The sequence below is a fragment of the Meriones unguiculatus genome, chromosome 6 (genome assembly GCF_030254825.1).
Source record: "Meriones unguiculatus strain TT.TT164.6M chromosome 6, Bangor_MerUng_6.1, whole genome shotgun sequence".
In the NCBI taxonomy this organism is placed as follows: Eukaryota; Metazoa; Chordata; class Mammalia; order Rodentia; family Muridae; genus Meriones; species Meriones unguiculatus.
In genome coordinates this window covers 130,504,119-130,528,529 of record NC_083354.1, presented here as the reverse complement: position 1 = coordinate 130,528,529, position 24,411 = coordinate 130,504,119, and the positions used below count along the sequence as shown (strand labels likewise).

The 24,411-nt window shown below is 38.6% G+C and overlaps 1 protein-coding gene and 1 long non-coding RNA gene across 2 annotated transcripts in view; one reads left to right on the top strand and one right to left on the bottom strand.

Moving 5' to 3' along the window:
* The window catches only part of Mmp16 (matrix metallopeptidase 16), a 255,964-nt gene extending 253,544 nt beyond the window's left edge, over positions 1-2,420 (bottom strand). Inside the window, exon 1 of the mRNA XM_060386026.1 lies at positions 1,615-2,420. Coding sequence (XP_060242009.1) covers positions 1,615-1,746 — 132 coding nt within the window. The 5' untranslated portion in view covers positions 1,747-2,420. The remainder of the gene's footprint in view (positions 1-1,614) is intronic.
* On the top strand, positions 2,385-22,280 carry LOC132654767 (uncharacterized). Its single transcript, XR_009592482.1, has 3 exons — positions 2,385-2,787; positions 16,333-16,538; positions 19,025-22,280. It is a non-coding gene; the product is annotated as an uncharacterized LOC132654767 (long non-coding RNA).
* The last annotated feature ends 2,131 nt before the right edge of the window (positions 22,281-24,411 follow it).

Sequence of the window (24,411 nt, the reverse complement as noted above, 5' to 3'; positions counted from 1 at the left end):
GGCCGTACCTACTCCAAGATCTGCCTCACCCCCCACCACAGTCTGCGCTACCACCAAGCAGCAGCCCCTTCTGTACAGGGTGTGATGAACAACAGCTCGCCATTTTCATTCCTTCAGCCCATGATCTAATTATTCCCGTATTTCAATTAAATTATCTCTTGATTTAAATATTAGCACAAAATCCATAGTGACAGTTAGTTCCAAAAGTTCAAATTTTCCATCAGGAGACATCTGTACCTCCAGCTTCTTTCCAGTGCTGATTTTATGTAGAAAATCAAATTATGTGCTTTAAAGGGTTAATCTTTTTTTGGTTTTCAAATTGTGGTTTCTTTGAAACATATCCCTACTTAACATCTGCAAACTTTCTTAATTCCTGCCATGATGGTTCTTACTTTTTCAAGTACATGGCTTCTACCTCATTAGATGGAGTCCGAAAGGGCAGTCCATAGGGACACTGTCTCCACACACGGCACTTAGGAACACTTTGCTTATAAGCTGGTTCCATGAAGCATGTTCAAACCGTGTGCAACAGGTCCACCTATTGTGTAAACACAGGCTCCTAACACCACAACAGGAATGAGACCCTGTTCCTGACAACAGCACAGTAACCACACCAACTCTTGCAGTTGCAATCATTATTCTTTTGAGATACGTGAAGCTGGCCGTGATGTCTAATCAAGAGAAGTTTGCGTTACTCAGGCCCTCCCACAGCCTGCCCCGTAAGTGCAATGTTGGGTAAGGAACTGTGTGACATCCCGGGTGTACACGCCTTTCATTGACTTCGTGCACATGCCTGGTTTTAGTGCTCAGTGGACGACAGGAAGGGCACTTTTTGCAAAGGTCTGACAAGTCCTTATCCTTAAGTTCCCTATTGCTTTTGCTGTCTGTTCCCAAAGCCATCACAGTAAAACCAGTGGCAGTCTAAGGTGTCTAGGTTTTGCCATGTCAGTGTGAAATCAAATTAAAAACACACCTCCGAACTAGGAGAAGGTGCCACGTTGATTTCCAGTCCCCTGGGAGGGCAGCGAGTAGGCACTTAGAGGGGATGGATTTCATGCGCTCTGTACTGTTAGATCTAGTTACAGTGTATTAAGTTATGTCTAATAGGAAGACACTGTCTGCTTGAGTGTTTTATCACAAAGTGATGTTACTAAGCGTATCAAGTATTCCCACGATTTCCTTGGCTTCTTTGATTTTACCTCCCTTTGTTAGGAACGGACCACAAGGAGAAATATTGCAGGAACAACACCCAGGCGGCACATGATGCCAACCACCAATGTTGTTTCCCGTGCAGTGTGTGCATCACAAAGTCAAGCTTTCTTACAAAGCTACACATTCGCTCCAGTTAGAACACCGCCTCTTCCCTGGCTAAGCAACACCAGCATGCTCCAATGTGTCTCCGAGCGTGCAGCATCTTGCTTTGTGCAGCTGGGGATAACGGATTGTTGGTCTCCAGGCATCCATCACCTACAACACTGGCAAACTCAACAAGGGTTTCAGTGGCTGGCTGGCAAGGGAAACAATGTGCTCTGAGCTACAGAGATCCGAGGAGTGAAGGAAAGGTTCCAGGGAGCAGCCAGCAGAAGGGAGAGGAAGGAAGCCCTGTACTCTTACCTCCACATTGAAATACTGCTCCGTTCCGCAGACCGTAGCACATAAAATCCAAAGCAAGGATTGCAAGAAAAACACCCCCGAACGATGCACGAAATCCAACCTTTTTCCAGTGCTGAATGTGAGTAAGATCATAGTGAACTGTGCCTCAACGAACAGACGAGCTCCCCTGCGTTTTCTCCCTTTCCCAATGCCCACTCCCTCGTTTCCTTTCAAAAGAAAAAAAGAAGAAAAAAGGAAAAAAAAAAAAAAAGTCCAGGGGTGGGTAGGGAGCTAGGGAGCTTGCAGGTTCACCAACCCGTACAGGGGAGGAGATCAGCGCCAGGCTCAGCTGCCTGGGAGGAGCGGAGGAAAAGCAGGGTCAGCGGCGGCAAGTGTTCACCATCCTCACCCGGCCGTCGCCCGGAATGTGGCGCCCAAGTTCACCCGCGGTTCCGATTCCCAGCGCCGCCGAGTCGCAGCCGCCGCCTCCAGCCCGTGCGTCCTCCGCCTTCTCCACCTCCTACGCCGCGGCCGGTGCCCCCAGTTTCTGCGGGAAGGGCCTCAGCCGCTCCCAGCCCACTGCCTCTGCTGCTCCTTCCCTCCTCTCCGCTCCCCTCCAGAATGTTCATCCGTAATCTACATAACTCCTCCTTCCCGGGGTCTGCGAGGCTCCTGGGGGCCCCGCGCGCGCACACATCCAACCACAGGCGCGCGCGCTAGGTCCTACACACACACACACACACACACACACACACACACACACACACACACACACGCAAGCACGCTAACACACCGGCACACAGCACACTCGGCTGGAAACACACGCAGGCGCGCTTCTTAAAGGAGAAGGCTCATAAAGGATGGCTCTTAGAGGTGTATGGCGCATTGGATTAGGTACCCGGCCCTCGTAAAGGGCTCTTGTGGGTGATGGTGACGAACTGTTTTTCCTTATTACCTGCCCCCATCCAGAAGTCTGATACCTACAGCGGGAATCCACCCTTACATCTCTCTAGTCCCCTGCCCTCACATCTAACAGCACGCGCGCCCCTCCCCAACCACGGCTTGGGTGGAGTTTGGGCTGTGGACTTGGGTGGAAGCTGAGGAGCGGCAGCCTAGGCCTGCTCTTGAAGAGTATTCAGCATCTTAGAGAGGTTCAGAAAGATCCCTACCGCTGGAAATCGGAACAGCAACCAGGTTCGGGTGTGTTGCTTGGTGGCAGTGGCGTGGGTCAGTTATCATGGCTGATTAAGTTTGTAAGATACAGATGGCAAATACCTGCCATCAAAAACTTTGTTAGGGTTCCCTAATGGTGTGCCCTGGCATCTCCTAGGATCATTGTATTCTGCCTTATAGGCTCAGGGAATAGGCACAGATCTTGGTTAGACCAGTCAGAACCAGAATCTGCATGAAACTGGCCTCTTCAAATGAGTGGTGGCCACAAGAAAACACCGGGACTCCAAAGACTTGGTCCTTAACACTTCTGAGAAAAGAGGTGGAGACACTGGGCAGCAGGCAGCTGTGGGGCAAGGGCCAGAGCTGAGGAAAGAGGAGACCCACCACCCCCAGCAGGGGGAGCGAACAGCTGAGGAAGACAGGAGGAAGATGCTAGCAGCAGATTAGAGGGGGTTGGGGAACCTGAAGCCCAGAGAACTGCAGGAGCAAGGAGGAGGTTGTTGGTATGCCAGGCTGGAAAACAGGGCCAAGGAACTACAGAAAAGGCTGAAAAAGAAAAAAAAAAAAAAAAAAAAAAAAAAAAACGAGCTGAACAGAGGCAATGTGAGGCTATGGACAGGGGAGGCAGCAGCTACCAGCTCTTGCAGGTGACTTTGGCAGAAGAAAAAGGGGGAAGGGTGCAAGGAAGGCATTTCCCTGGGAGCAAGGCAGCCAGGAGAGGGGAAGAGCAGCACAGTAATGACAAAAGCAGCAAAGCAAGGGAGAGCACTGTTCCAGGTACATGACAGCTGCCTAGGCAAAAAGGAAGGGAGAACTGACAAGATGTATTTCATGGTCAGTCAGTAAAGCAAGAAGCAGAACACAAGAGGTCACATTTAGTAAACAGATGGAAAATGTTGAAAAAAAAATAGCTTGCCAAGCTTGTATTGGACAGTAATAATTTGTATATGAAACCATGAGGGTGGAGGAGGGGCTGAAGACTAGAAGTTTCCTGTTATTGCTTCGGTTTAAAGCCTGTGGGACATATACTCAGCAACTTGAATTGAGACTCGGAGAGCCTTTTCTGACAATCTGCCCTGTGTGGCGGGGTTGGGAGGTAGGGGGGTCTTAAGGAGATACTAAAAAGCTACTTTGTACATCGCAGTCAGTTAAAATTTGCAAACTGTTTTCAGCTATAGTATTTCATTTAATTTTCACGAAATCCTTGATGTTGTGTGAATTGTTGGGACTTGCTGCCCTCCAAACCAAGCTGAAAAAGAAAATCCTAGAATTCCAAGTTCACAAGAGACCGTCTCATGGGATGAAAGTGGTGAGCAGTAGAGGAAGGTGCCTGATATTCTTCTTTGCCATCTGAATGACACGATTGACATGAGCTGCATGAGTACACGCTCACACACACACACACACACACGCACAATTATTTTATATGTTCATTGTATCTAACAAGATGTAAAATTAGAAATCAAGAAAGACGACAGCAAAACTTTAAAAATGCTTCTTTGTCATCTTGAAGCTGTTGAAAAACTGAAACACATCTACAAAAGAACTATATGAGGAAAGATTTCTAAACTGTGAAGGCCTTGCTAGATGAGCCAGCATTGAGAGGACTGTTATCAAGGAGATGGAAAAGTAGGTGGAGGCTGCTACATGATGGACAAAGAGGCTTTTCTCTAAAGAACCTTGGAAAGGAGAGAAAGGTGGATATACGTTCATGTGTGGAAGTATACGAAGGCGGGTTTGCAATCATATATTAAGGTAAAAATTAATCAAATAAACAAAAAGATAAAAATATATACATATTAAGAGAGGTGTCATTAAAATCATTCATAAGATTAGCTATTGGAACAAATTCATTAAAAAGAGATTAATACACAAAATTTCAAAAGAAATCAAACTAGAAAGGCTGAGAAAATGGAATGAGCTGAGAAATCTTTGCTTTCAAATAACAATCTTAAGGAAAAATAAATAAATATTCAAATAGGAACTAATAAATTTATGAACAGAAAAATAATAAAAAGTGAAATTATTTACAAACCTTTATTAACCTGAATAATGAACATTCACGAGTGAACAATGAATGAAAAAGTATTTGAGCATCTAGAAAGAAATAGCAAATAAGATACCATCTCATTTCAATAATGGAATTCAGGATGCATAGTTCTGTGAGATAAATATTAATTATCACAACACTGTAAGAATTCAGGTAGTTATATATGAAAGATACTTTACAGGAGAGTGGAATAAGCAACTGATTTTCCCCCCAAAGTCTTTGGAGAAAATGTCACAGAGTAAATGATTCTCAAAAAATATTAAAAATTATACAGAAATTGATTAGGAAGATAAGAAAAGACATTTCAGACCTGCTGTGCAATGGAGCAATGAATATGCGTGCAGGCATCTGTAGAAGTACAGATGCTGTGTAAAGGGTAAAGGCTGGAGCATGTTTAAACAGCCAAGGTTACAGGTCACTGGCGTCAGAACAATGCATGCCAGAGTCAACCATAGGCTTTATCCTGAAGAAAATTCTTAGAAAGTGGTCACTGAGTTTGCTCTGCCTTTATGTAGTTTGTGAGCTGTAGGAACTTACCTTCTCAAAGTTCTTGTATCTTGTGTCTCCTAAAATATTTTTGTAGACATTTTGTCATGCTTCCCAAATAAGTCTGGTATATTAACACCTGGTATGGACTCAGCTGAAAACCTACAGAGAGGTACTTGACTGTATTATCAGGGGTTTGTCATTCCAATTCTAATTTATTGGCTATATTGCCTTTAAAGCCAAGGGATACACATCTCATATCTACTAATATGTGAACTTGTTAGCTGTCTTCTCAGAGAAGTTGTTAACCTATCCAGAATAAATTAAAATACTGGCTATCATCTCTCCCTTTAGGATATTAATGAAGATTTTCCTCACATTTCCTGTTTCTTGAGGTGTGTGCTTTCCATCATATTCCTTCTATCTCATATAAAATTTAGAAAAACAATAATTCCATAATTACCTGTGAATATAGAAAGCAGAGGAGCCAAGAAGGAAGTATAATTGTCCTTGGGAAAGGCCAATAGCAATTCAATAATATGTCACATGGCAGATATGGAGACTGAAAAAGCAAATAGTACCTATGTCCTTCTAGAGAACAATGACAGTTATTTAAAAGTGAACCGGCCAGTCACAGAATGGTGTATAAGGGTGATTATAATTGTCCACAAAACAATGAGTTAAATTATATTCTTTATAAACAGCATTGAACCAGATATCTTAGACTACAGCCTTAAAAATGGTTTCTATAGTTTAGGAAGCTACATCAATTGTTCTACCACACCAATGTGTGTGCTCCCATCCTTATCTGCATCAGCTAAGCCTGTAAAACTTTCAAATAATAATAAAAAATATTCGAATGCATACCATTACTACAGGGGGCATGCATATTCAGATCAGACCTTCTTATTTAAATTTTCTGTCTGCAAATTTAAGGCTTGGGAGGTTGTCAGCAATGTATACTTGCAGATTCCACAAGCTCGAAGAGAAAACCATGTACCCTGTTCTAGAGTTGGCACACAGTAGAGGTCCTTACACTAAATCCCTGTCCATAATATTAGTAACATCATACTTTGAGCAAAACTGCCGGCTGTTCAGTAACACTTATGGTACTGAAATGATACTCATTTCTTCAGAAATATAATCACATGGGCCAAAGTTATTTACATAACTGATTACTTTGGGTAGCATGGTATGCCTTGACAACACATATTTGGCAAAAAAAAAATCTTTCTTACATGTTAAATAAAGAATAATCATAAGAGGACTTCAGTGGAAAAGATGTTTACTGACAAACAAGAAGACTTGATATTGGATGCTCAGCACTCACGTAAACGCCAGACATAACCACAGCACTTGGGAACTGAGAGAAGCAAATTTGCGGAGCTCAATAGTCAACCAAAAGATGAGCTCTATGTTCGGTGAAAGAGCCTGTCTCTGAAAATAAGGTGCAGAAACAAGTAAAAAAGACATTGGGATACAAATGATTTGTATCCACATGCGCTTGCATGGAAGAGCACAGCACAACACACAAGTACACACAAACACAGAGAGAGACAGACAGAGAGAGAAAGAAAGAGAAAAGAAAAAACTGTAGTCGAATCATTGCCAGTGAAATAGCTTTTTTTGTTTTTTCCTCTGTTTACTTGATTCATTTGTGTACCTTTTCCCATTTTTGGTCATTTGCTCATTTTTCATTTTTTTTTATTCCTTAAACACACATTGATCTCTATAACATAACAACTACTTGTATGAGAAGATAAATGTAAAATAATTTAAGATAAAACTAATTCTGATCTGTAAGGTTTCTATCATTGATGAAAAGAAATGCTTGATCTTTAAAGTTAATTTTATTTGGAGTTACTGTTGAAATAAAGATCTGACAACATAAACTTAAAAAAATAGCAAAGATAATCAAGGATCGTGGGTTGGCCTAAGCTCCTCCAGTCATCTTGATTTTGGGGTGCATGAAGTACAGAGGTCAAAGCTATCCCAGAAGTGTGTGAAGGCTTGCAGACTAGGGAAGAAAAGACATAATCATTTTATACCCCTATACCCTTGGAAGAATCCCTGTCCTTACTTGTCATGTGTCATCGAGACCTGGCTATTCCTTAAACTGTGCCCTAACATCTTTCCCAGTGACTTTAGGTGGACAACAGCACATAACAGGTTTTGTGGATGTTCACATTCTAACTTTTTCTCTCATTTCCCACTTTACTAAGAAAGAGGTTCTTCCCACTTAAGATTTTATCATGTACTTCCATTCTGATTAGTTGTTCAGATCTGTTTCTTCACTCATAAATCCAGTTTTTTGATCTCAGTTTTCTATTATCATTTTCACTTAAAACTCAGCATGTCCTCAAACAAGCTTACCACTTTTTGTTTATGTTGTTTTTGTTTGTTTGTTTGTTCTTAGTTTCCTCATTTCAGCCTAGGTCCACTAACTGACAAATCTTTGACTATACCTTTGACTCTTATGTAGATTTGTGTCCAGCATTGAACCAGAAGCCGGTGGCTATGGAGTCATTTTGTCTATTGGTACTCTAATTCATTTCTTTATCTTCACTGCAGTTCAGTGTCGTCCCTCTAAATTCATGTTCTTTTACAGTTCATTTGCAACATCTCTATCATGTCCTGTATCATATATACTTTGTTTTTTGTTTCTTTCCAATTTCCCTGCATGCCAAACCACTGGGACATCTCCATTAATAACCTAGTTAACACAGCTATACATTCTAATATTGAAAGACTGGTTTTAAAGTCCTCTTCCTAAATTCATTAACAATGATGAAAGGATTGGAAATCAATGTTCTCCAACATTAAGTCATATGAAGAGTATGTTAGGGAAAGTGTATTTTGATTTGTATTATATGCTTTTGATTGACTATTACTTGTAAGCAATGTAATTATTATAAATGACTTTAGATATGTGAGTAAATACTATGAAAAACAAACCTCATTTTAAGAAGCAGTTACATTGCTGTTTTAGCAGTGCTATACAAGTAATTATGATAGTATAAAGTTCAAGACTGTTCTTGATTACTCATTGTGTCATCATAAAGACAGTACTGGCGAGAAATAACAATCATAATGAAGGAGGTTGGTCCAGTAGGAGAACTCAGAATCTCTTTAGGTAATTATGTAGCACTAGGAACTTTATTATCCCTGAATTCATTGTCTTTGTAGAATGGAATTCCATATTCTTACAGTATTTGTGAAAAATTAAATGTGATATTTCTGTGCAAAATATCCAGGAAATTTGTAAATATAAAACATCAGTGATAATTCCAACATGTTTCTATCACTTAATATGCATATAGCATGTGGGCAGAAAGGACCAAATGGGAATGGTTACTGTTCTGAGTGAAAACATGTTAGAAAAAACAACTGCTTTGCTATAAATTGGCATAAAATTCCAATTAATGATATGCTAAAACATGGCAAAGTTTATTATCATTCAGCAAAAGAAAATGAACTGCAGAGTGTCAAGTTTTAATATTTTTATAGAAATAGAATTAGCTCTCTTTAAACTATTATACACTGTATTAAGTCAATGTTTTAATAGTTCACAGGCAATGAGAAGAAAATAGAAAACAGAATGGAAATTAGATTTGACTTTCATTATAAATCATAAAATGACAATGAAAATTTATAATGTAAAACTGAAAATTTTTCATTAAAGTAGGAGTATTGGATTGAAATCTAAAGTGGGGGAGTTCATGAAACCTCTTATGAGCTAATTTCCAACAATAATGAAAAACAGGCATCTAAGTTAAATACTCTTTATTATTCCCTTTAGAACAAAAATAAAAGTAAATTAATCCATATCAGCACCCTTAACATTCGAGAAAGGATAGAATAAAAAGAGCAAATAGAAGATATTCTTAGGTATAGCATGTTTGTGTTTTCAATGTACATTTTTTCATTCTGAATTTTTTTTAAGTTTATTTACTTTACATACCAAGGGTGCCTTCTCCCTACTCTCCTCTCAGTCTTTCCTCCCCCCTTCCTCCCTCTTCTCCTCTCCCTTACCCCTGGAAATTGGAGCTCTCCTCCCTGCCCCCTATATCAGCCTTTCCCAGCACATCAAGTCACATCAGGACTGAGCATATCCTCATCCACTGAAGCCAGGAAAGGCAGCCCTGCCAGGTGGATGTGACACAAAAGCAGGCAACAGAGTCTATGTGAGAAACAGCCCCCCTCCACGCTCCAGGTGACCCACATGAAGACCAAGCTGCCCAAAAACCATGTATGTGCAGGGGGCCTAAGTCCAGACCATGCATGCTCCTTAGCTGATGTCTCAGCCTCTGTAAGCCTTGTGGGTATGGGTTAGTTGTCTCTGTTCATCTTCTTAAGGGGTTCCTTTCACATCTAGTTACTTCCATCTTTCCCCCAACACTTCCACAAGACCCCTGGAGCTTTGTCCCATGCTTGGCTGCAAGTCCAAGCATTTGTCTTCATCTGCTGCTGGGTTAGCCTCCCAGACATCAGTCAAGTCAGGCATAGCAGAGCACAGCAGAGCACAGCAGAGCAGGTAGAGGAGGCAGAATAGGCAGGGCACCCAGGGCAGGCAGAGCAGAGCGTCATCAATAGTGTCAGAGGCTGGCCATGTATTGTGGCTCTCAGGTTGGGCCAATCATTGATTGGTCATTTTCTCAATCTCTGCTCTCTTTTTCCTGTTCTTCTTTTAGGCAGAGTAATTTTTTGGATCAAAGTTTTGATGGGTGAGTTATTGTTCACCTCCCTCCACTGGTCCTGCCTAACTAGGAGGTGCTCACTTCAGTCTCCATGCCCCCCTCTACTTTTAGGAATTCACAGCTAGAGCCACAGCCCACCCGTATCCTTCTAGGAGCCTACCCTGTCCTGGGCCTACAGTTTGTCAAAGAAAGAGATGACACCCCTCCTCCCCAGTTTTCCTTCTTGTTCCCAGCCCTCTCAGCTCCCACCCCAATTCTCCCCACATCTGATCACCACCCTTGTTTCCCTCCCAATCCCACTCCTGCCCAGTTTCCTCTTTTCATCCACTTCTGCTGTCTATTCTACTTCCTCTTTGAGTAACATTCTAGCATATTCCCTTGGACTCTTCATAGCACTTAGCTTCCCTGAATCTGTAGACTGTAGCGTGGTTATCCTGTACTATCTGTCTAATACACACTCATAAGTGAGTAGATACCAGGTGTGTCTTTCTGGGTCTGAGTTACCTCACTCAGGATGATCTTTTCTAGTTCCATCCATTTGCCTGCAAATTTCATTTCTTTGTTTTTACTTGCTGAGTAGTAGTCAATTGTGTAAATGTACCACAATTTTCTGCATCAATCCTCAATTGAGAGGCATCTGGGTTGTTTCCAGATTCTGACTATTACAAATAAAGTTGCTATGAACATGGCTGAATAAATGTCTTTGTTGCATGGTTGAACATCTTTCAAATATGTGCCCATGGGTGGTATAGGTGGATCTTGAGGTAGCACTAGTTCTAATTTTCTGAGAAAGTGCCAGATTGATTTCCAGAGATGTTGTACAAGTTTGCATTTCCACAACCAATGGAAGAGTGTTCTTCTTTCTCCACAATCATACCAGCATACTTGAGATTTCGATCTTAGCCATTCTGTGTGCAGTAAGATGGAATCTTAGAGGCATTCTGATTTGCAATTTTCTGATGACTGAGGACATTGAGCATTTCTTTAAGCATGTCTCAGCCATTCCAGACTCTTCTACTGTGAATTCTGGGTTTAGCTATGTACACCATTTTTTGATTGGATTATTTTATTTGCTGGTGTTTCATTTTTTGAGTTCTTTATTTATTTTGCCTATTAGCCCTCTCTCTGATGTAAGGTTGGTGAAGATTTTTTCCTAGTCTGTAGACTGCCATTTTGTTCTGTTGATAGTATCCTTTGACTTACAAAAGATTATCAGTTTCATGAGGTCCCATTTATTGATTATTGATCTTAAAGCCTGAGCTGTTGGTGTTCCGTTCAAGAGGTCTCTTATGTCAATGAGTTTCAGATTTTTTTTTTCTACTTTGCTATCTAATAGATTCAGAGTCTCTGATTTTATGGCAAGGTCTTTGATCCACTTGAATTTGTGTTTTGTGCAAGATGATAAATTGGGTCAATTTGCATTTTTCTACATGCAGACATCCAGTTAGTCCAGTTCCATTTGTTGAAGATGCTGTCTTTTTTCCATTGTATTGCTTTGGCTTTGTTGAAAATCAAGAGCCCGTAGGAGTGCGTGTTCATTTCTGGGTCTTTAGTTCAGTTCCATTGATCAACCTGTCTGTTTCTATGCCAATACCATACAGCTTTTATTAATATTGCTATGTAGTATAACTTGAAATCAGAGATGTTGATACCACCAGAAGTTCTTCTATTGTACTGAATTGTTTTGGCTATCTTGAGTCTTTTACTTTTACATATGAAGGTAATGGTTGCTCTTTCCATGTCTGGAAAAATTATGTTGGAATTTTTTTTTTTGGGGGGGGAATTGCACTGAATCTGTATATGGCTGTTTGTAGTATGGCTATTTTTACTATGTTTATCCTACCAACCCACAAGCATGGGAGATCTTTCCATCTTCTAAAATCTTCCTCAATTTCTTCCATCAAAGACTTAAAGTTCTTGTCATACATGCCTTTCACTTGCTTGATTAGAGTTACACCAAGATATTTTATATTATTTGTGGCTATTGAGAAAAGAGGTTGCTTCCCTATTTTTGTTTCTCAGCCCTTTTGTCACTTGTATAAACTAGGGCTACTGACTTTTTTTTAAGAATTTTACCATTTTTTTTTTAATTTTATTAATTACAGTTTATTCACTTTGTATCCTCCATGTAGCTCCCTCTCCCTCTCCTCCCAAATATTTTATGGAGTTTTTTTTTTCATCAAAGATCATAAGGGAGATTGGTCTGAAATTCACTTTCTTTGTTGGGTCTTTGTGTCATTTAGATATCAGGGTGACTGTGGCCTCATAGAATAAGTTTGGCAATGTTCCTTCTGTTTCTATTTTGTGGAATAACTTGAGGAAAATTGGTATTAATTCTTCTTTGAAAGTCTGGTAGAATTCTGTGCTAAAACCTCCCGGCCTAGGGATCTTTTTTTTTTTTTTGGGGGGGGGGATGTTTTTGGTGGCCGCTTCTATTTCCTTAGGGTTTATAGGTATATTTAAATTTTTAACCTGATCTTGATTTAACTTTGGTAAGTGGCATCTGTCAAGAAAAATCATCCATTTCATTTAGGTTTTCCAATTTTGTGGGGTACAGTTTTTTGAAGTAAGATTTAATGATTCTTCTTATTTCTTTATTGTCTGTTGTTATATTCCCCTTTTTATTTTTTATTTTGTTAATTTCAATATTCTCTCTCTGTGTCTTTTAGTTAGTTTGGCTAAGGGTTTGTCTATCTTTTTTTTATTTTTTCTCAAAGATCCAGCTCTTGGTTTTGTTGATTCTTTGTATTATTCTCTTTGTTTCTATGTTATTGATTTCAGCCTTGAGTCTGATTATTTTCCATAGTCATCTCCTCTTGGGTACTTTTTCTTTCTTTTTGTTCTAGAGCTTTCAGGTGAGCTGTTAGTTTGCTAGTATAAACTCTCTCTACTTTTATTATGAAGGCACTTGGTGCTATGAACTTTCCTCTTAGCACTGTTTCATTGTGTCTTATAAGTTTGAGTATGTTGTGCCTTCATTTTCATTTACTTCTAGAAAGGCTTTAATCTATTTTTTTCTTCCCTGACCCAATGGTCATTAAGTAGAGAGGTGTTCAGTTTCCATGATCTGTAAGTATTCTGTTGTTCCTTGAAATCTAGCTTTAGTCCATGGTGATCTGATGGAATACAAGGTGTTATTTCAGTTATCTTGTATTTGTTTTGGCTTGCTTTGTGAGTATGTGGTCAGTTTTGGAGAAAATTACATGAGGTGCTGAGAAGGTATTTTTTGTGTGTGTGTTTTGATGAAATGTGCTGTAAATATTTGTTAGGTCCAATTGACTCCTAATGTCGGTTAGTTATGTTATTTTTATCTTTACTTTCAGTCTCAATGATTTGTCCAGTGGTGAAAGAGATGTGTTGAAGTCTCCTACTATTAATGTGTAACGTTCGATGTGTAATTTAAGCTTTAATAATGTTTCTTTTACAAACACGGGTGCGCTTGAATATGGGGTATATATGTTCAGAAGTAAGATGTCATCTTGGCTGATTTTTCCTTTGATGAGCATGAAGTGCCTGTCCCCATTTCTTTTGATTAATTTTGATTGCAAGTTTGTTTCAGTAGATATTAGAATAGCTTCCCCAGCTTGCTACTTGCGTCCATTTACTTGGAAAACCTTTCTCCAGCCCTTTATTCTGAGGTCTATTATTATTGCAGAGGGGTGTTTATTGTATGAAACAGAACAATGGGTCCTGTTGATGTATCCATTCTTGTAGCCTGTGTCTTTGGGTGTGAGGAGAAGTTGAGGTCATTGATGTAGAGATAATAATGACCAGTGGCTGTTAATTCCTGTTATTTTGGTGTTGCTTGTGGGAGAAAAAGAGAGGAAGAGAGAGAAAAAGTGAGAGAAAGAGAGAGGGAGAGAGGGAGAGAAAGAGAGAGAGAGGAGTAGGGGTGCCTCCTCTCTTTCGGTTTTGCTGTTGTGGGAGTATTTATTTCCTGTTTTCCTGGGTGTGATTATCCTCCCGGGGTTGGAGTTTTCTTTTAGCATCTTCTGTAGGGCTGGGTTTGTGGATAGTATATTGTTTAAATTTGTTTCTGTTATGGAATATCTTGTTTTCTCCATCTATGGTAATTAAAAGTTTTGCTGGGTACAGTAGTCTAGGCTGACATCTGTGGTTTCTTACTGTTTGTATGACATCTGCCCAAGCCCTTCTTACTTTGAGAGTTTTTGATGAGAAGTCAGGTATAATTCTGATATGTTTGCCTTTATATGTGACTTGATCTTTTTTCTTCCAGCTTTTAATATTCTTTCTTTGTGCATTAAGTGTTTTGATTATTATGTGCAGGGGGATTTTCTTTTCTAGTCCAACCCACTTGGTGTTCTGTAGGCTTCTTTTTTGTGTACAGACATCTCTTTATTTAGGTCGGGAAAGTTTTCTTCTGTGATTTTCTGGACTTTGGAGGTCAGTGTCTTCTCCTTCTACTATTCCTATTATTCTTAGGTTTGATCTTTGATCTTTTCATATTGTCCAAGATTTCTTGGATGTTTTGTGTTAGGAACATTTTAGATTTAACATTTTCTTTGACTGATGTATTGATTTCTTCAATCATATCTTCTACACCTGAGATTCTCTCTTCCATCTCCTGTATTCTGTTGGTGATGCTTTTGTCTGTGTTTCCTGTTCTCTTTCCTGGGTTTTCCAATTCCGACTTGCCTCAGGTTGTGCTTTCTTTATTGTTTCTGTTTCCACTGTTAGCTCTTGGGCATTTTTATTCATTTCGTTCTCCCATTTGGTTGTATTTTCCTGTATTTCTTTAAGGAATTTATTCAATTCCTTCACCTGTTTGATTGCATTTTCCTGAATTTCCTTGAGGAATTTATTTTCTTTTAAAGTCTCTATCATTTTCATAACCTCAGATTTAAGATTGCTTTCTTGTGCTTCCAGTGTAATGGTATCCTCAGGTTTTACTGTGCTAGGGATAGGGTTTGGTGGTGTCATATGGCCCTGGGTTTTGTTGCTGGTGTTCTTGCGCTGACCTCTAGCCATTTGGTTGACTCTGGAATTAGCAAGCCTGGTGGTCTCTGATGGTAGTAGGTCTGTGGGGTTGTAGGTAGAGCTCATGGTCCCAGATGGCCTCAGTCGTCTGGGGTGTGCAGTGCACCTGGAAAGTGCAGAGCAGAGGACCCTTGGCAAACCTTGCCACTGCTGGTCATTGGCTGTGGCAGACCAGTAGATGGGGAGGACTCTCACCTGCTTCTCCATAATCTGTGATGGTCTCTGTGGTTGCAGATCAATCAGGGTGGGTCCCAGGAAAAGGCACAGGCCCAGGAACAGGTGTGTGGGCACACAAGGAAAATGAAGCACAGAGGACCCTGGGCAGCAGCATTCCAAAATTGTTAATCTCCATTATCTTTAATTTCTTCTGTAAAAAATTTCTGTCCCTATTCCTCACTATTGAAAAACATGAGATGATAATGAAGATAGTGCTGTCTACAGCCTTTCTTATTACTATTTGTCCTGTGTTGAAAAGTGACTGTTGTAATGCCTTAGAGTCTAAAGAACAGTTACTTTTCACATGCATTTATAACACCCCTCACACAAAATTTCCTTATAGAACACATTAGCTTTCTGTTGTTCTTTTACTAGTTTCATCAAGGTATCTGCCTCTACTTACATTAAAGCTACACTTTTCCAATATCTTTATTTCTACAAATTAGTGACTCATTCATGTTAAATTTTATTAAGTATCAATATTCACCACTCTAGAAGTATATAAAAACATCTTTTCTTCTTATAATGTAGTAACCATCAACTGTTAGTTCAACTGTTAGTGAACTGATTGTTTCACTTTGTAAAGTCTTGGTAGGAGTGAAGACCTGATTTCAGAACTCACATAAAATTGCAATCCCATTTATAGCCAGTCAAACTACTTAGAGAAGTTTCTAGGTCAATCAGAGACCCTGTCTTGAACAAAAAGAGAAAGCAGCCTTAAAAAACAACACCAAAACTTGCCCTCTGATCCCTATACACATATATGAATGCATACATGCACATATATGAATGCATACAGGCACATACAGGTAAAGCAGTTGGTCATTTTAAATGAGCTACTGCTTGAAACAAAGGTTTCACATAATTATAAAAATGTAATTTTTATTTAAGAACATAGTTGAGTTTCAGTAAGTTATACATTAATAATGCAATTGTATATGATGTGGATGAAATATGTAACTGTTCTTGAAAGTATTAAAACTTGCTATTCTGAAACTGGGCATATAGTCCAGGTTTTTCTTTCTTTCCTTCTTTCCCTTCTTTCTTTCATTTACTTTTTAATCACTTTCATTTTTCTTTCTTTTTTTTTTTAATTTACTTACTTTTTAATCGCTACAGCTTGATAGTCGTCCCCTGTTGGAGGAGTGGCTTGAGCACTGTTTTCAAACGCTGATTTCAGTGCCATGAGATCTGGTTACTGTCCTGCTGAAGGAACTGTTATGTGTGTTAAACCATCTCCTGCTTTCATGTGATGCGAGGAATGTTCTCCAATTATCCCTGATTGGCTAATAAAGCTGCTGACCGCTTGGACTGGGAGAATAGAGGTAGGTGGAATTGAGGTTCCTACACTGAGCTAGAAAGAAGGACCTAGAGGCCAGGGAGAGGGATGGAAGGAAGGAAGAAGACTGATGGTGAACGTGTGTCCATTTGAACAGAATAATAGAAAAGAAGCAATCTGGGTAGGAATGATGACAGCAAGTGCCATGGGATCTGTAGCTGGAAAATAGCAAACTAGCTTAGACGGTGGACATCTGCCCAGCTCTGGTGCTAAGGCTTATAAAATAAATTAGTCTTTGAGTCCTTTGAGTCATAGTTATTTGGAAACTAGCCCCAGGAGAGAAGCTTTTGGGAGTCTACTATATTTTCTACAAGAGCCCATCCTTCCACTCCTTCAAGTCCCACCCTATGCCCCTCTTTTCCTCTCCTTCATCCCCTTCTTCTTAGAGAAGGGGAGACCCACCATGGGTACCAACCCACCCTGGCATATCAAGTCGCAGAAGAACTAACTGCATCCTTTCTTACTGATGCCACACAAATGCATCCCAGCAAGAAGAAAGGGATATAGTGGCAGGCAACAGAGTCAGAGATAGTACCTACTCCTATCGTTAGGGGACCCACATGATGACCAAGCTTCACATCTGCTACATATGTTTAGGGAGCCTAGTTCCAGCCCATGCATGCTCTTTGGTTGGTGGTTTAGCCCCCACGGTCCCAGGTTAGTTTACTCTATCTCTTCTTATGATGTTCTTGACTCCTCTGATTCCTTCAATCCTTCCTCCCAGAGCTCAGCCTATTGTTTGGCTGTGGGTCTCTGCATTTGTTTCCAACAGCTGATGGATGAAGCCTCTCCAAAGACAGTTTTGCTAGGCTCCTTCTGTAAGCATAGCAGAGTACTCATTAATCGTGTCAGGGGTTGGCTCTCTCACGTGGGGTTGGTTTGAAGTTGGACCTGTCGTTCGTTTGCCATTCCCTCAGTCTCTGCTCCCTCTGCTTAGTATGCACAAAGCCTTTGTGTTCATTGTCCACCACTGTATTAATTAGAGCAGAAATTCAAAATCACAGGCCAGAGAGAATAAATCCCTTGGACCTACATGGTGGAAAGAGAGAATCAAGTACAGAAAGTTGTCTTTGGATCACCACATGTGTGTCATGGCACACACACATACTCTCAAATGTACAAATACATACAATAAGTAAATAAAAAAATTAATGTAATTTTAAAAATGTGTTTAAAGTAATCCTGGGCTATATACCAAGATGAAATTTAGCCTGGAATACAATTCAAAATGATACTTTGTTAAAAACAAAACAAAACAAAAACAAAGTCTCTCACTAATCTAAATAAGACTTGTTTTAAAGTGTTACAAAATAGTTGCCTAAATATTTATACTCAATAATTTTTCAGCTGAAATGTCATGTATTTCAAAAATGTTATTATCACACTAGTCAAGGGAATCAGAAAATGTTATCAGATTTGATTTTGAATCTTACACTTTTCATCAAACAGTGGAAAGTGCTACAAAATACCCAACATGCAACTTAGTTTTTGATTCTGTCATATTAAAAAATATCAGTAACTAAAATATATACACTTCAATATATCCACAATACAGATACATTTGTGTTTACCATATTTTAGTATTTGTCATATTTTAAAGTTGTTATTCCATTTATGCTAACATATATCCTACTTCCAATGTTTAAAGAAGCTTTTCAGATGTATTTATATACAATGTCACCTTGAAAATTAAGATAAAAAGTAAGCTGGATATTGCTTATATAAAAATTTGCCTGGTTTCTAAATTTTCAATTAAAGTATATGGAGTCCAAACCTTATTTGGCTAGAGACTCAACTATTCATGCAGAGAGTGTAGAGCAATTCACCTGTAGAGTGGAAAGGCTACAGGTGTTTCATTTTGTGCTCATACTCGATGTAGGAAAAAACTCATTTCAAGTTTGAGCTGCTATAATAAAAATACCATAGACAGGGTCACTGAAACAATAAATACTTATTTCACAGTCTGGGGTAGTAAAGTTCAAGATTAATAAACCAGAAGATCCAGTGTTTAGTCAGGACTTCCTTCTTGCCTGTTGACAACCTTGTATGTAACTTTATACAGGAACTCAATGATAAGTCATCTATGCTGAACCTCATCTCATAATGGAGCTGATCTCATCCGTGAGGATTTCATTCTGATAACCTAATTAGTTCACAGTCCTACCTGTGCATGTCTCTCCAGAGTTAGGCTTTAACAAACATAGGAAAAGCACAAATGATTGGCTTTCCTATTCGTAACTTGTCACCCTGTAACTTCATGAGAATTAGTAAAACTTTAGAATGTAAAATATTCAGAGGCATTTCTACCTGAATATTATCTGTGAGATTTAGGATAATTTGTTTGTATTAATTTTATGCTCATACATCATAATTGATAATATAATCTTCGATTATTTTTACTGTTTTACAGGAAATTTCTTTATACTTTTGAGGACTAACACCTTCTCTATTATTCATCCATTTCTATTTTAGGAGCCGGAGAGATGGGTCAGCATTTGAGTTTGCTTCCCAACACCTACATTGGGAACCTCACAACCTACTCAATATCCAGCCCCAGGGGATCCCATGTCCTACTTTAACCTTCAAGGATGGCCGCCACAAACATAAATAATAAATAATAAAGTTGCTGTGAACATAGTCAAGCAAGTGTCCTTGTGATAGGTTGGAACATCCATTGGGTATATGTCCTGAGTGGAATAGCTGGGTCTTTTTCCTTTTTAAAATTAATTAATGTATTTATTTCCTTTAAATTCTGGCAGGACGTTCTTCTCTCTCCTCTACTCCCAGTCTGTCTCTCTCTCTCCTCTGTTCCTTCTTCCTTTTCTTTCTCTCTTTCTTCTCAGAGAAGGAAGCTGTGTCTTAAAGTATATTGATTCCCAATTTTTTGAGAAATTGCCGTATTGATTTTCAAAGTGTCTGTATAAGTTTGTACTCGCACCAGCAATGGAGAAGTGTTTTTCTTGCTCCACATCCTCACCAGCATGTGCTGTCACTTAGGTTTTTATCTTAGCCATTCCGACAAGTGTAAGATAGAATCTCAGAGTTATTTTGATTTGTATTTCCTGGTGGCTAAGAATATTGAACATTTCTTTAAGTGATTCTTGGCCCTTAGAGATTCCTCTGTTGAGATTATTCTGTTTAGATCTACCTCATTTTTAAATTGGATTATATGATTTGTTGGTGTCTAGTTTCTTAAGTAATTTATATATTTTGGATATCAGACCTTTGTCAGATATGTCGTTGGCCACAATACTTTCCCATTCTGTAGTCTGTTGTTTGGTCGTTTTCATAGTGTCTTTTGCCTCATAGAAGATTTCAGGTTTCATGAAGTCTCACTTGTTGATCTTAAAGCCTGCAAGGACTGGTGTTCTGTTCTGGAAGTTGTCGCCTGTGCTAATGCATTGAAGACTATTTCCCACTTTCTCTTCAATCAAGGTGTACTGTATATGGTTTTATGTTGAGATCTTTGACCACTTGGACCTGAGTTTTGTGCAGGATGATAGGTATATATCTATTTCACTTTCTACATATGCTATCCAGTTAGAATAGCATTATTTGTTGAAGATGCTTTCTTTTTCCTTTGTATGGTTTTGGCTACTTTGTCAAAAATCAAGTGTCCTTAGATGTATGGATTTATTTCTGGGTCTTTGATTCAATTCCAATGATCAATCTATATGTTTATATGCCAATAGCATGTATTTTTTTATTATTTTTGCTCTGTAGTACAACTTGAAATCAGGTATGGTGATACCACTTAAGTTCTTTTTATTGTAGAGATTGTCTTAGATATCCTGTCTTTTTGGTTTTCCCAATTAAATTGATAATTGTTCTTTCAAGGTCTGTAAAGGCTTGTTGGAATTTTTATGAAAATTGCACTGAATATATAATATTCCTTTGTTAAGATGGCCATTTTTACTATGTTAATCCTACTGATCCATGAGCATAGGAGAGCTTTTCATCTTGTGATATTTTTTTTTCAATTTATTTCTTCAAAGACTTGAGGAAAAGACTTGTTTGTCATAAAAGTTTTTCACTTTCTTGGCTAGCGTTACACTATGATATTTTATATTATTTGTGCCTATTATGATGGCTGTTCTTTCCCTGGTTTCTTACTCATCTCATTCATCATTTGTATATAGAAGTGCTGCCGAATTTTTTTGAGATAATTTTGTATCCAGTCATATGGCTGAAGGGGTACCCTCTCCATACTATCTTATCATCTGCAAATAGTGATACTTTGTCTTCTTCCTTTCCAATATGTATCCCCTTGATCTCCTTTAGTTTTAGTTAGAGCAACAAGGTACATTTTTATAATAATATTTGACTTTCCCATTAAAAGTTACTGTGTGTTTATGTGTGTATCTGGGCCTTTCATAGGTGACACAGTGGCTTCCGTCCCCCACTGGGGGTCTTCATGAAAATCTAGCTAATGGGAAGACAGTATTTCACCCTTATAATTTTACTTTTCAAATCATATAATAACAAATGATAATCAGATTGTTTCTCATAAATTATATATCAGAAAGGAACTTATCTGAAGAGGATCAATATATGTAATGTGTATAATATTAATATAAAATATACATTTCATAACTACATATGAAATTATTTCAGTAAAGATGGATTTATAAAAATTTATCTGGTTTTATTGTAAACTTCTTAATTTTGCTTCAGCATTGTCTGTTATTCCAAAATCAATAAAAAGTGTAAGTATTTTACAATAATTTAGATAATTGGTTGATATATGCTAGCTCCTAAATATTTGTAAATACATGTCTATGTAAAATGAATTAGAAATTGCTTATATAAATAATAAAATTTATATAAGGAATAGTGCTTCCTCAAGACCCAGCTATACCACTCCTAGGTATGTACCCAAAATTTGCTCAAGTACACAACAAGGACATTTGCTCAACCATGTTTGTATCAGCTTTATTTGTAATAGCCAGAACCTGGAAACAACCCAGATGTCCCTCAACAGAGGAATGGATACAGAAATTGTGGTATTTTTACACAATGGAATACTGCTCAGCAATCAAAAAGGAGGAAATCATGAAATTTGCAGGCAAATGGTGGGATCTAGAAAAGATCCTTCTGAGTCAAGTATCCCAGAAGGAGAAAGACTAACATACTATATACCTTCTTATATAGACCTACAAGATATGATAAACATAATGAAATCTAAATACACCTAAAGAAGATAAACAAGAAAGCAAATACGGGGTAAGATGATCAATCCTCACTTATAAAGACAAATGGGATGTGCATTGAACGTATGACAGGAGTCTACCACAGAAGGCACCTGAAAGACTCTACCTAGCAGTGTTTCAAAACAGATACTAACACTCACAACCAAACCTTTGGGAGAAGGGGAGTTAGTATGATGTGGAAAGGATAGGAGCTCCACAAGGACCAAATATATCTGGGCACAGGGGTCTTTTCTGAGACTGACACTCCACCAAGGACCATGTATGGATATAACCTAGAACCTTTGCTCGGATGAAGCCTGTGGTAGCTCAGTAACCAAATGGTTTCCCATAGTAAGGGGAACAGGGACTATTTCTGACAGGAACTCAATGGCAGGCTCTTTGACCTCCCCACCCCCCAAGAGAGGAACAGTCCTGCTAGGCCACAGAGGAGGACTTTGCAGCCAGTCCTGAAGATACCTGATAAAACAGGGTCAGATGAAAGGGAGGGAGGTCCTCCCCAATCAGTGGACTTCGAAAGAGGCAGGGAGGAGATGAGGGAGGGAGGGTGGGATTGGGAGGGAATAAGGGAGCGAGATATAGCTGGGATACAATGTAACTAACAATAAAAAATTAATTAAATTAAAAAAGTGTAAGTATTTTACAATAATTTACTATATTGGTTGATCTATGCTAGTTCCTATATAATTGTAAGTACATGTCTATGTAATGAATTGGAAATTGCTTATATAGATAATAAAATTCAACTGTTACAGTTATGGAAACTAGTAATTTTGTGGTAGCAAATATAACATACACCAGCCAAACATTTTGGTCATATGAAATTCATAAAGTTCTAATTATAGTAAACGCTGTACACATTCCTCAACAGATCATAGTATTTTAAAAATGTTTAATGTTATACAATAATTATTAAATTTGTTTTTAGAAAAAACATCAGACTTTTTAAAAAATTTAAGTTTGTCAAGTTTAGCAAATAAAAATATATAACTATTTAATTATAATCTTAGCTAATATTTAGTTTCAGTTGAACAACAGAAATATCAGAATTTACCCTAGTTACAGTTTATGTGATATTTTGGACACACAGTAAAGAATTATTTCCTATTCACTTAAACAGCAAATTCAAGCGGGTGTAACCTGTATATTCTACTGTACAAATGTGTCGTAGGTTAAGGCTTTTTGGAAGAGACAAACAATAGATGGTTAGATATAAATGACATACAGATATTGTGTTGTCGTTTGTATTATCTAATTCAAGTTTGAGTTCTCTTTAAAGCTGAGGAATGGAAACTATAGAAATACAAGAAAGGATGGATGAAGCAGAGAAAAAAAAGACAAAAACTACATATGGTTGAAGCTACATTAACCTGGTCTTTGAATAGCTGACAACTGAAATAAACCAGACACTAGGACTTTCTTTGATATTCTGAAATTGGTCTACTTTCTACCAGGTTAAAAGCAACAGACTATCAGCAAGCAATTATGCAAAAGCTGAGAATTCAACTGGATGCAGGCTGGAAAAAGCAAATTTAATAGAAAACAAATCATGGAGAAAGTAAAATAATTTAAAAGAACTAAAATAATGACAATATGATTGTAAGTTTCAACATGCGCACACATGCATGTGCATACATGCACATGTAGGATAATTCCAGGGACCTTAATCAGTCCTACTGTATGTGGAAGTAAACGGGAAGGGACTAAGTCTTATTCTGAGAAACTATCAAAAGAACCAATAAAAGCCTCATGACCATCAGGCCATCCCTATAAGAACAACAAATAGGAAGGTGGAAGGTCGTAGCAAACCCACTCCTATTGGCTCTAATATTGAACCATTTTGTCTCATCAAGGGTAGAAATCAACCCTGCCAGATACCTGCATATTTAATTAATACGGGAAAAAAGTAGATAAAGTAACCAACTAAAAGGGTAAAAGATGAATTAAAACATAATACCTTGTAGGTATTGTGCATGAAACTCTATTCAGTGTAGAGGAAAACATTAATTATGCCATTTCAAACTATATTATGATTTTGCACTTTATTGGAAAAGATAAAATTACCCTTTAAAAATGGAAGTGATCAAAGAGGCAGGGAAAAAAAAAGAGGAAAAATTGTGGGGATATGGAAAGAAAAGGAGCTCTAACCTAGGAACTTGGTTGAAAAATCTAGCTAGCTAAGAACCAAGAATTCCCACATACATTAAACACCATCTGCTGTGAAGTTTGCTGTCACAGAGTTGACATTCTCATTATAAATAGGCATTTTATGTTAAAATGGCAATGAACTAAGCTGAAGACCTAAAATTACTTGGCACTGAGTAGGGTCTCCTCACCCTCCCATCATCTTCCCGGTATCTCACAACAGAGGAGACTATGAAATTGTTTTCAGTGAACCCTGTCAGGCACCCGTTAGTAAACACCTTGCCATCTCACTTAGGTTCCTCAGTGACATTTGGAAGATACTAACTTGAAACCACACCTGAGGGACTGGAGAGTTGGCTCAGTTGTTAAGAGTACTTAGGGGCCTTGCAGGAAACTTACTTTAGCTCTCTGTACCCACAAGGTGGTTTATAATTGCCCATGACTCCAGGTCCTGGGGACCCAACACCCACTTCTGCCTTTCACTGGCTTCAGCACGTAAATGGTATA